This window comes from Taudactylus pleione, unplaced genomic scaffold (assembly GCF_031769625.1).
Source record: "Taudactylus pleione unplaced genomic scaffold, aTauple2 ptg000016l, whole genome shotgun sequence".
Classification (NCBI taxonomy): domain Eukaryota; kingdom Metazoa; phylum Chordata; class Amphibia; order Anura; family Myobatrachidae; genus Taudactylus; species Taudactylus pleione.
In genome coordinates this window covers 59679-71701 of record NW_028284418.1, presented here as the reverse complement: position 1 = coordinate 71701, position 12023 = coordinate 59679, and the positions used below count along the sequence as shown (strand labels likewise).

At 44.8% G+C, this 12023-nt stretch overlaps 1 protein-coding gene across 1 annotated transcript in view; it reads right to left on the bottom strand.

The window, feature by feature from the left end:
• LOC148540845 (cytochrome P450 2B19-like) overlaps positions 1–12023 on the bottom strand; it is a 141600-nt gene that overhangs the window by 71934 nt on the left and 57643 nt on the right. Inside the window, exon 6 of the mRNA XM_088474038.1 lies at positions 9058–9199. Within this exon, the coding sequence (XP_088330164.1) occupies positions 9058–9199 (142 nt within the window). The remainder of the gene's footprint in view (positions 1–9057; positions 9200–12023) is intronic.

Here is a 12023-nt window from a genome sequence, read left to right as displayed (position 1 = left end):
TCGACATGGTTATCCTCTGATGGGGAAATCCTGAGGTTGTAATATGGTCAACACATGACCGCCTGATTTTCTCTCACCTTCATGAATCCAGCCAGCGGGCACCGTCACCGCAATATATATTGCGCTTATGGCTCTCCGTGGAGATAAGCGGGTGTCCAGGGTCAGCAAAACGACTGTGTCACTTGATGAAAATCCTCTAACTAGTTTCGCTTCCACTACATGAAGCTTTATCAAAGAGCATCAATTACAGTATTAATCATATTTACGGACACACATATGTGTATGTGTGTCCGTAAATATGATTAAAACTGTAATTGATGCATTTGTATGTACAGCATGAGCTATCTAGTTAGTCATAAACTGTTTGTGTTGAAAGTATACCATATATATGTGCTGTAGGCATAATAGTGTTTATTAATGTGTATTAGCATATTCTGCTGCTTATTAGGACATTGGGGTATGCCTTATTATGTGTTATGTCCAATTGTGGCTACATTTTAGAAGCGATGTTATGTTGTTGCTATGGTGATGGTTGTATCACGTTTGCGCTATGATGTGATGACGTCAGTAGCAAGACGCTGGCGGCTGGGCGCGCAGTCCCGCCCGGACTAGCCTGCAAATGGTTCACTGGGTGATTATGCTCATGGTATTTAAGGTAAGATTTTGTACACTGTTGTTATTGTTCTGACGAAAATGCCATAACACATTGAAACGTTAACACCTGAAAGCTGCCTGTTTGGTCTTTTGTTCATGCATGGAGTGCCGCACGCTACGATCTACATATTCTCTACTACAGTGGGGGCAACCAGCTAAGTACATTTTTTATGATTCAGAGTGCCGGACTACTGCTAATTATATATATATATATATATATATATATATATATATATTAGGGATGAACCCCCCCTGATCCGAGTCGGGAACCGAGTCCGGCTCGGGTTTTCCTGCCTGACTCGGATCTCAAATCGAGGCAAAACGTCATCATCCCGCCTTCCGGGTCTCGCGGGTTTTGGATTCTTTAAAAGGTCCCCGCGTCGGCACCATTTTTCACTCCGGCTGTGGTCAGTGAAAAGGGAGGGTGGGAGCTAGGGATGGCTGGGCTGTGTTGTGCTGCTGTTGTCCATAGGGACTGGCTGGGCTGTGTTGTGCTGCTGTTGTCCATAGGAACTGGCTGGGCTGTGTTGTGCTGCTGTCATAGGGGATGGCTGGGCTGTGTTGTGCAGTCAGTTGTCCATAGGGGCTGTGTCCACTCCAAAGTCTATAGGAGCTGGCTGGACTGTGTTGTGCAGTGTCCCATAAAGGCTGTAGTCTTAAAGGGGAGCTGTAGTGTTGTCCAGGGGGTGACCTATCCATCAGGGGTGCTCCCCCAAAGTGCACTCCAAAAAAAAAAAGATTTTTTTTTTCTGTGTTTGTGAATTGTGTGCGTAGTAGCCGCACATGCATCAACAAAGTAGCACCAAGCGTGCGCCTGTATCATAAATCAAGGCCGGCTGGCTTGTCCATTAAAGGATGCTGTAACCCCCAAAGGGCACTCCCAAAAAAAATAAAAAATTCTGTGTTTGTGAATTGTGTGCGCAGCAGCCACACGTGCATCAACAAAGTAGCGCCAAGCGTGCAGCTGTTTCATAATTAAAGGGCCGGCTGGCTCATCTGTTAAAGGGTGGTGTAACCCCCAAAGTGCACTCAAACAAATAAAAAAATATTTTTTTCTCTGTTTGTGAATTGTGTGCGCTGTAGCCGCACATGCATCAACAAAGTAGCGCCAAGCGTGCATCTGTTTCATAAATCAAGGGCCGGCTGGCTTGTCCATTAAAGGTTGCTGTAACCCCCAAAGCACACTCCAAAAGTACACTGTAACCCACAAAGTGCACTCCAAAAAAAAATAATATTTTTTTTTCTGTGTTTGTGAATTGTGTGCCCAGTAGCCGCACGTGCATCAACAAAGTACTTTAGCACCAAGTGTGCGCCTGAGTCATAAGTAAAGGGCCGGCTGGCTCATCTGTTAAAGGGTGGTGTAATCCCCAAAGTGCACTCCAAAAGAAAATTTTAAATTCTTCTTTTCTGTGTTTGTGTGCGCCTTAGCCGCACGTATATATCAATATAACATAAATGGAGGACAAAACTTTGTCCGATAAAAATAAAATAGGGAAAGATCAAGAACCACTTCCTCCTAGTGCTGAAGCTGCTGCCACTAGTCATGACATAGACAATAAAATGCCATCAACGTCGTCTGTCAAGGTCGATGCCTAATGTCATAGTAGAGGGCATATAAAATCCCATATGACAAAGTTCAGGAAAATGACCTTAAAAAAAACATTTAAATCATCTGAGGAGAAACGGGAACTTCCCAATATGCCATTTACAACACGGAGTGGCAAGGAACGGCTAAGGTCTTTCCCTATGTTCATGACTAGTGGTTCAGCTTTACATGACGATGGAAGCCCTCCTCCCGCTACAAAAATCAAACGAGTTAAGCTGGCAAAAGCACAGCGAAGAACTGTGCATTCTAAGAAGATATCATAAATCCCCAAGGAGAGTCCAAGTGTGGTGGCGGTTGCGATGCCTGACCTTCCCAGCACTGGACGGGAAGAGGTGGCTCTTTCCACAATTTGCACGCCCTCTGCAAGTGCTGAAAGGAGCACCCACAGTCCACTTGCTGATATGCAAATTGAAGATGTCACTGTTGAAGTACAACAGGATGAGAACACTGGTGTAGCTGGCGCTGAGGAGGAAGTTGGCCAGGAGGATTCTGATGGTGAGGTGGTTTGTTTAAATCAGGCTCCGGGGGAGACAGTTGTTGTCCGTGGGATGAAAAAGCCCATCACGGTCATGCCTGGCAGAAGACCAAAAATTCCACCTCTTTGGTCTGGCAATATTTCTATCCAAATCCGGACAACTGTCTTGCCATATGTACCATATGTAAAGGTGAAATAAGTAGGGGTAGGGATGTTAACCACTTAGGAACATCCTCCCTTATACGTCACATGCAGCGCGTTCATAAAAAGACCGTAAGCAATCCAGGGACACCTAAATCCCTTTGTCATGTTGTATCCAAGCGCCTGCAAACCACACTGTCAACTCCCTCCTCGTCAATTTCCTCCTTAGTCAGGATCGGAAGTAGTCCTGCAGGCCATGTCACTGGCATGACTAACTCTCCTATACGGGATTCCTCCAGAGGATCTTGCATTGCTACGCCTACTGCTGCCGCTGCTGCTGTTGCTGCTGGGAGTCGTTCATCATCCCAGAGAGGAAGTAGGAACAACACTACTTTTATTAAACAATTGACCCTCCAACAGTCCTTAGTGAGGAGGATGAAGTACGACAGCAGTCATCCTGAAGCAAAACGGATAACTGAGGCCTTGACTGCTATGTTGGTGTTAGACGTGTGTCCGGTATCCGCCATTAGTGCAGTGGGATTTAGACAATTGATGGAGGTAGTGTGTCCCCGGTTCCAAATCCCATCTAGATTCCACTTCACTAGGCAGGCGATACCGAGACTGTACAGAAACATCAGAAAAAGTGTCCTCAGTGTCCTAAAAAATGCGGTTGTTACCCAATGTCCACTTAACCACGGACATGTGGACAAGTGGAACAGGGCAGACTAAGGACTATATGACTGTGACAGCCCACAGGGTAGATGTATCACCTTACGCAGCAACAACAGCAGCGTCACCATTAGCAGCATCTTAGAAACACCAGCTCGTTCCAAGGCAGGCTACACTGTGTATCACCAGTTTCAGTAAGAGGCACACCGCCGACAACCTCTTAGAGAAACTGAGGGAAATCATCACCCAGTAGCTTACCCCACTTAGACTCTCCTGGGGATTTGTGATATCTGACAACGCCACCAATATTGTGCGGGCATTACATCTGGGCAAATTCCAGCATGTCCCATATTTTGCTCACACAATACATTTGATGGTGCAGAATTTTCTGAAAATTACAGGGGTGTGAGGGAGACGCTTTGGGTGGCCTGAAAAATGTCTGGCCACTTTTGCCATTCAACGACTGTGTGCCGAAGACTGGAGCGCCAGCAAACACTCTTGAACCTGCCCCACCATCACCTGAAGCAAGAGGTTGTGACGCAGTGGAACTCAACCCTCTATATGCTTCAGAGGATGGAGGAGCAGCAAAAGGCCATTCAAGCCTATACATCCACCTATGACATAGGCAAAGGATGGGGTATGCACCTGACTCAAGCATAGTAGAGAATGATTTCCGTGTTGTGCAAGGTTCTCCAGCCCTTCGAACTTGCCACACGTGGAGTCAGTTCAGACACTGCCAGCTTGAGTCAGGTCATTCCCATCATCAGGCTTTTGCAGAAGCAGCTGGAGAAAGTGAAGGAGGTGCTAAGATGGAGCGATTCCGCTCGGCATGTGGGACTTGTGGATGAAGCCCTTCATTCGCTTTGCCAGGATTCCAGGGTGGTCAATCTGTTGAAATCAGAGCACTAAATTTTGGCCACCGTGCTCGATCCTAGATTTAAAGCCTATGTGGTATCTCTCTTTCCGGCCGACACAAGCCTGCAGAGGTGCAATGACCTGCTGGTGAAAACACTGTCAGCTGAAGCGGAACATGACATGCCAACAGCTCCTTCTTCATTTTCTCCCGCAACTGGGGCTGCCAGGAAACAACTTAGGTATCCTAAGCAACCCACTGGCAGTGATGCAGGGCAGGCAGGACCAAGTTTGGACATCTTGTCCGGACTGAAGGACCTGGCAACAATTTCTGACATGTCTACTGTCACTGCATATGATACTGTCACCATTGACAGAATGGTGGAGGATTACATCGGTGAAAGCATCCAAGTAGGCATGTCAGACAGTCCGTACCTGTACTGGCAGGAAAAAGAGGCAATTTGGAGGCCCCTGTACAAACTGGCTCTATTTTACCTGAGTTGCCCCCCCTCCAGTGTGTACTCCGAAAGAGTGTTTAGTGCAGCCGGAAACCTTGTCAGCGAAAGGCGTAGGAGGTTGTTTCCACAAAATGTGGGGAAGATGATGTTCATAAAAATGAATTATCAACTCTTCCAGGGAGACCAGCCTCCAGAACGTACAGAGGGACCTGTGGTGGTGGATTCCAGCGGGGACGAATTAATACTCTGTGAGGATGAGGATGTACACAACACTGAAGAGGGTGAGGAATCAGTGGATGAGGACAACATCTTGCCTCTGTAGAGCCAGTTTGTGCAGGGACAGATTAATTGCCAGCTTGTTTTGAGGGGGCCCAAACGAACCAATCATTTCAGCCACAGTCGTGTGGCAGACCCTGGCGCTGAAATGATTGGTTTGTTAAAGTGTGCATGTCCTGTTTATACAACATAAGGGTGGGAGGGCCCAAGGACAATTCCATCTTGCACCTCTTTTTTTCTTTGCATTATGTAGAGTTTGGGGCCTAGTTTTTCAAACTGCCATCCTATACTTTATCTCACAAATTGTACATTTATAAATATTACAATCATTTATGAGTACAGTGCTTATTACTTGAAAGGATTCATCTCAGGAAACTCAAATCTAGATTGAATATCAGGAAGGGGCAAGCCATCAACTGAAATATGCAGAGACAATCGGATTCCTCAACAAAGCTAAGGGAGGGCGTGTGTGGAGGATAGGCCAGGCAGGAAGGATTATCCTAAAGAGGAATAAGTGGGGAAAGGACCGAAAGAAGTTTAAAGTGTCGAGTACAATTGTCCCATAGGTGACAAGTGAAGTTAAACACTGGATGTGAGCTCAGAAGGGGAGACCTAATGTTAGGGGAGAGGAATAACAAAGAAATCAGCGACAATCCAGAACACATTGCAGTTTCCAAAGGCAGCCACCTAAGAGTAGACGAGGGTGCAAACCTGGCTATTGTCTGGCTGAGAATAGACACATAATAGTATAGCTTAATGTCTGGGAAACCCCTCCCCACATTAGAGGTCTGTCTCCCTAGATTAGCAAAGCTGGTTTGAGGGACCTTATTCTTCCATACAAATTGGATAAACCATCTATGCAACTAAGCCAACATGGAATCAGGAACCCTAATTGGTAAGGTCTGAAATAGGTAAAAGAGGCGAGAGAGGAGGATTCATATTTATGATGGCCATGCAGCCCAGCCAAGAGATTATCAAAGATTGTCACCTTAATATGTCTGCCTTTATAGTCTAAATGAGCTTAGGATAATTTTGCTGGTAGAGAGTGTTGTAGTGGCTAGTGAGATAAACGATTAGGTAATGTATCTTGCTGATTCTCTAGTAAATTTATAAGTGGAACTTAAGAGTGATAAGTTGTTAGGAGGAGATATGAAGAGGGAGAGCCTCAGTCTTGGTGTAATTCATTTTATAACTAGAGAGTGTGCCATAGTCTGAAAGAAACTTGAAAAGATTAGCTAGGGAGACATGAGGGGAAGAGATGTTAAGGAGGACATCATCGGCAAACAAAGATTTTATAATCCGATGGGCCCACCAATATCCCTTTGATAACAGGAGAAAGGCATATACATGCAGCGAGGATTTCAATAACACTGCACAACAATGAAAATGTTTCCAATATGAATATAGTTACTGCTAATTGATTTCAGCATGCAAAGAATGAATATGACATTTAAAACTCTCAGTTATCTCTGAGTTCCGAGATATAACCCATTTATGACGATGTATGGGGTATTCCTAGTGAAGTGGGCAGAATGGAGAGAATCTTAGCTGCAATCTGCGTTCTGCACAGAGGGGGCGGGGCCTAATGACCCAATTAATTGAATCAGTTATTTGTCCCCTCCCCTATTCAAATATATGCGATTCACGGGATTACCCACTCAAGATAACTGTGGTGCACTGAGTGACAAGCATAGTGAGCGATTCAGCAATGGAACAAAGATATCAGGGTAGGTGAATCACTACTGTTGGACAGTGACAAGAGATGCCTCAGAAGAGGAGTACAAGCGACAAGCAAAGAGAAAGCACCCCCATGAATAGGCCACTATATTAGATAGTACTTTCGTATGCTGTATGTTTGTTTCGTATGCTGTATGTTTGTTTTGTTTTGTGTTCTTATTTGTGATTGATTGAATTAAAACAACTGTTATTTATTTTCTATCAAGAAAATATCAGATTATTTTAAAATAGCTTTTCACTATGACTATATTACTAATGTACATACAGTATAGTGCAAGTAGTGTAGCTCAAAAAATAGAGCTAGTAAAAACATTCTGAATTCATTTTAGTTTTTCTTGACCTCAAATTAGTAATGTATGACTATTTTTAGAAAGGAAACAAATGAAAAGTATTAATTTGTTGTACAGTGATAATTAGGGGTGATAGAGGACACCACTGTCTAGTGCCATTAGTGAGGGGCTAGATTGAATCTCGTTGATAGAGACTCTAGCGGAGGGAACAGAATATAGGGCTTAACTACCCGTGATAAAGTCACCATCAAATCCAAATTGGCAGAGTGTCTTGAGCATAAACAGCCAACTAATCCTGTCAAATGACTTCTACGTGTTCCAAGAAAGCTAGAAAGCAGGAGTTTTAGCAGAGTTAATAGCATGAATGAGGTTAAGAGTGCGTCTTGTATTATACCTTGACTGTCATCTCGGGATGAACTCCACCTGGTCATTGTGGATCAACTGGGGCAGTAGTAACTTCATGCATAATGCGAGAATCTTGGCATACAGCTTAACATCTGCATTTAACAGTGAAATTAGGCTATAGTTAGAGCAGTTGGTTGGATCCTTCCCTTTCTTCAGGATCACAATGATCCAGGCCTTGTCATGAACCGTAAGGAAAAAGCCAGGGGGTAGGGTGGTTAAGGAACAAGCAAGTGAGTGATGACTAGGTCTCCCTATTGTGGCCAAACCCAGGTTTGGTTAGAGCTGCCCAGAGGCGTGGAGTCTAACCCACTTAGTGGTCTTCAACAGTGACCCCTCCAGTCAGGATTTGGGTTTTGCTGCACCAAGCAGGCAGGTCGTGGCCATCTGGACAGGTACCTGGGAATGGCAGAAGACTGGATCTATATTAAATGAAAAGAATATAAACTAATACTAAAACACTGGAGACGAACTGAATACGGGAACACTGTAGATGAGCAGAATACTTGAATACTGGAGATGAATGGAACACTTGAACACTGGTGATGAACGGAAGACTTGAACAGTGGAGATGAACTTGAGAATGCTTGAACACTGGTGATGAACGGAATACTTAAACACTGGAATTGAACTTGAGAATGAAGAGATCCTTGTCGCAGTTGATTGAAAACACAGCAAATGTACTGGGAATTGTTAGAGATCCAGGTGCCAATTTGCACAGAGAAACACAGAGGAAATGGACACAGGTATGTACTGGGAATAGCTAGAGCTCCAGCTGAAAGCTAACTAGCAATTAGCATGAAAGCTGACACCACATGAACACAGGGAGGTGATTAGAAAGCTCAGCAGCACACTAAAAGACAACACATTTTTTTACAAGAAACACTGGAGTTCTGTGAGAGCTGAAGTAACACGCAGGGAATTGGCATGGAAGCTAATATAAGTAGCACTGGTGGGTAGCATGAGGGCTGCAACAACAAACTGTAGATTTTTCTTGAAAAACACCAGAGAGCATAATAATCACTGGAATAGAGAAGTTGAACAGGAGTTACCTGTTCCTGGAGTCAGACTCAAATACCCCTGGGTAGCTGGTCATTAGATCAGAGGATCAGCTGAGTGACCACAGGACTACCATTGGGAAAGCCCAGTCAGGTGATATGGACCAACATGGCTGCGCCCATGCCCAGCATGCCAGGATGCACGCATGGAAGCCCTAGCAGACCCCAGGGAGAATACTCAGTCACCACTCACCTCCACTCCCAGTGACTGAACACCTAATCTCAAGGATGCCGGCGTGAAGGCGAGTAGCAGCCGATAACAGACCGCATTCTGACAGGCCTCCAGGGTCTGACATGAGAAGCAGGCTACTTTCAGGACACTATTAAAGAGGGCAGCAAGGTGAAGGGAAAGGACTTATAGTATATACTAAGTAAGGACTTATAGTATTTATTAGCTGACATTTTCTGTGTTTTTTTAAGGAACATAAATATGACTTACCTTGGATATGTGGATATTTAATCATCACCAGGACGCCGAACTGCAAAGTGTTTGATGTGGTCTCTGTTCCAGCTACAAACAACTCGAAGACTGAAACAGTCAGATTCTCCTCACAAAATTCATCATTGTTCAGATCTTTCTCCTACAATTCAAAGCCAGAATGATAAGAGGTACTTTCAAAGCCTATACTATGTCAGGGCATTTACATCCTACAGTTATTTATGAGGTCATTCTTAAGGCCAGAGCATCTTATCGTAGTATGTGGCTCTCATGGCCTGATGATCTCAACGTGTGTGTCACTCTAATGTGAGTGGGTCTGCTTGCGGTTTCTGGTTCAGAAGAACACACTTGAAACAGCGCAGTAAACACATCATTTACATACTTAAAGAGTCTAGAAACATTGGTATCTAGGCGACTATATCTATGCTGATCATCTAAATGTACCCTAGTAGAGTTGTTGCTATTAGCAGAGTATTGCACCAGTTATGACACTGGAGTCTGTAACCTATTAGCACGAGGCTGCTTGAATGTGTTTGCAATTCATAACCTATTAGCAGAATGTGCCTGTGAAGGACTATGTGTGTTTAATATATTATCCAGCAGGAAGACACTTGGCCAGAGTGTGTAAGATATTAAGTGACTTGCGCAGTAGAATGGTGCTGGTGGCGGTTAGTCCACACATGGTGCAGCTTAGGTTTATTTAACCAGGTAGAATGATAGGTAGCACAGGGATATAACAGGTGTAATAACAGTATGGTGCAGCCTGGAGCATGAGAATATCGTTTGTCATCGTAGTGCACTGGGTGACAGAATGAGCCTCAGAGATTGGGTCCATACATGCTGAATGCTATAGAGAAAAGAGATGCGCCAACAGGGAACTCATGTGCAATGTGCAGTAGCACATATCAGAGTTCAGGTCATACTGGTAAGCTGCGGCGGGTTTCTAGAGAATGTCAGCTCAGTAACCTTTGCAGTGTGGATGGAGACATCTCAGGGGCGCTTCTCATCCAACAATTACTGTCTTGTTACTAGCCATAGTCTTTAACTTTTTTTGAGGACTCAGTATGAATATTATATATATGGCAAAGACTGGGAACTCAGAAATAACTTTTTATCTGGTCCTGTATACAGATGATTGCTATAACTTCTTTCCACAGCTTCAATTCCCTCACTGTTGGGAATAATAGTGTACAAGCTAGACACATCAATGCTACAAAGAAAACTAGTATTCAGAATTGGAGGTAGATTTTGCAGATAATCAATAATGCTGTAGTGTAAATTAAAGAATTAAGGTGGTTTTTGATGCAAAGTTGTACTAGACTATCAAGATAGATATGCTGCAGTCACTACAGATCTGCCATTATACTGGTTATATAGCCCCCTATTTAATTATGTTATAAATGTGATGTTTTGACACTTGGGTTCACCTTCAGGCCGGTCGGGGTCTCTGGGCCTGATTCAGACCCGCTCGCGAGCGGTCGATGGTGCCCTAGTGCGCATGTGCACGACGGAGGGAGCTCTGTCGTGCGCATGCGCGTGACCCGCATAGCAACGGCCAAGCCGTCATTATGGGTCTCGCACCAAAGGGGGCATGCTGTCGATGGTGAGTGACAACACGCCCCCTTTGGTGGGCGTGCCGGGGGCGTTGCTGCCCAGACGGAGGCGTTCCCATGAGAATGCCTTCCGTCTGGAGCCGGCCCCACTGACATCACTAGTGATGTCAGTGGGAGTGCTTTTGGCTCTGATAGAGCCAAAAGCACTCCTGGGCTTGCGGCAGCGAGACCCTACCACAGGGTCTCGTCTCAAGCCCGATGGTCGCGATGGTCTTGACCATCGCGACCATCATCATGGACGCTCGCATAAGCTGTGGGTGGTAACCCACAGCTATGCGAGCGTCCAAGAGGCTGCTCCAAGTTTAGGCAGGAGGGCCCTGATTCAGAGCGAGCGCTCTGGTCAGAGCGTCCGGCTCTGAATCAGGCCCTCTGTGTCTTATACCATAGTTTTTTTTGCATCTACTTTTTGTTTTGAATGTTTTTTTCCCATTGATACTAATAAACAATTGAAATATTGACCGACAATATTCTATAAAGTTAAGTATTGTGACTTATGCAGTTTTTGTTTATTGTTGGCTAGTCGCTATGGGGAAAGGCCATTGGGTGATGTCATCAAGTCCAGATGCTGACTGCCATTTTGGAGGCTATAAGGTAAGCTTTGTTTTGTACTGTATCTCTGGTGCAGGGCTGGCTCTAGGGGTGTTCGACCTGAGCGGTCGCACGGGGGCACCACCCATAGAGGGCGCACCCCTCCCCAACATCCCGATTTCATCCATTTTCGGTCGCGCGCGACTTAGCCGCGCAGGGGGGGGCGGCACAGGATGCTCCGACCCCTGGAGCCGGCCCTGCCCTGATGACAATGCAATGCCAATCTAATACGTTGAAATATGGGAACCTGTCATTGGGTACAAGATTTCAAGCTGAATTTAATAGAAAGGCCTTTTTTCTTGTGTTCACTGTAAGATGCCATCCTGAGATGAGCTACTGGTGGACAGTGGTGGTTCTTTTATTTTGGATATCATGATATACAGTCAGGTCCATAAATATTGGGACATTGACAGAATTTTCATATTTTGGCCTCTATTCACCACCACAATGGCTTTGAAATGAAACAAACAAGATGTGCTTTAACTGCAGACTACTTTCAGATTTAATTTGAGGGTAATTACATCCAAATCAGGTGAACGGTGTAGGAATTACAACGGTTTCTATATGTGCCTCCCACTTTTTAAGGGGCCAAAAGTAATGGGACAAACTAAACAATCCTAAATCTAACTTTCACTTTTTAATACTTTGTTGCAAATCCTTTGCAGGCAATTACAGCCTGAAGTCTGGAACGCATAGACATCACCAGACGCTGGGTTTCATCCCTGGTGATGCTCTGCCAGGCCTCTACTGCAAATGTCTTCAGTT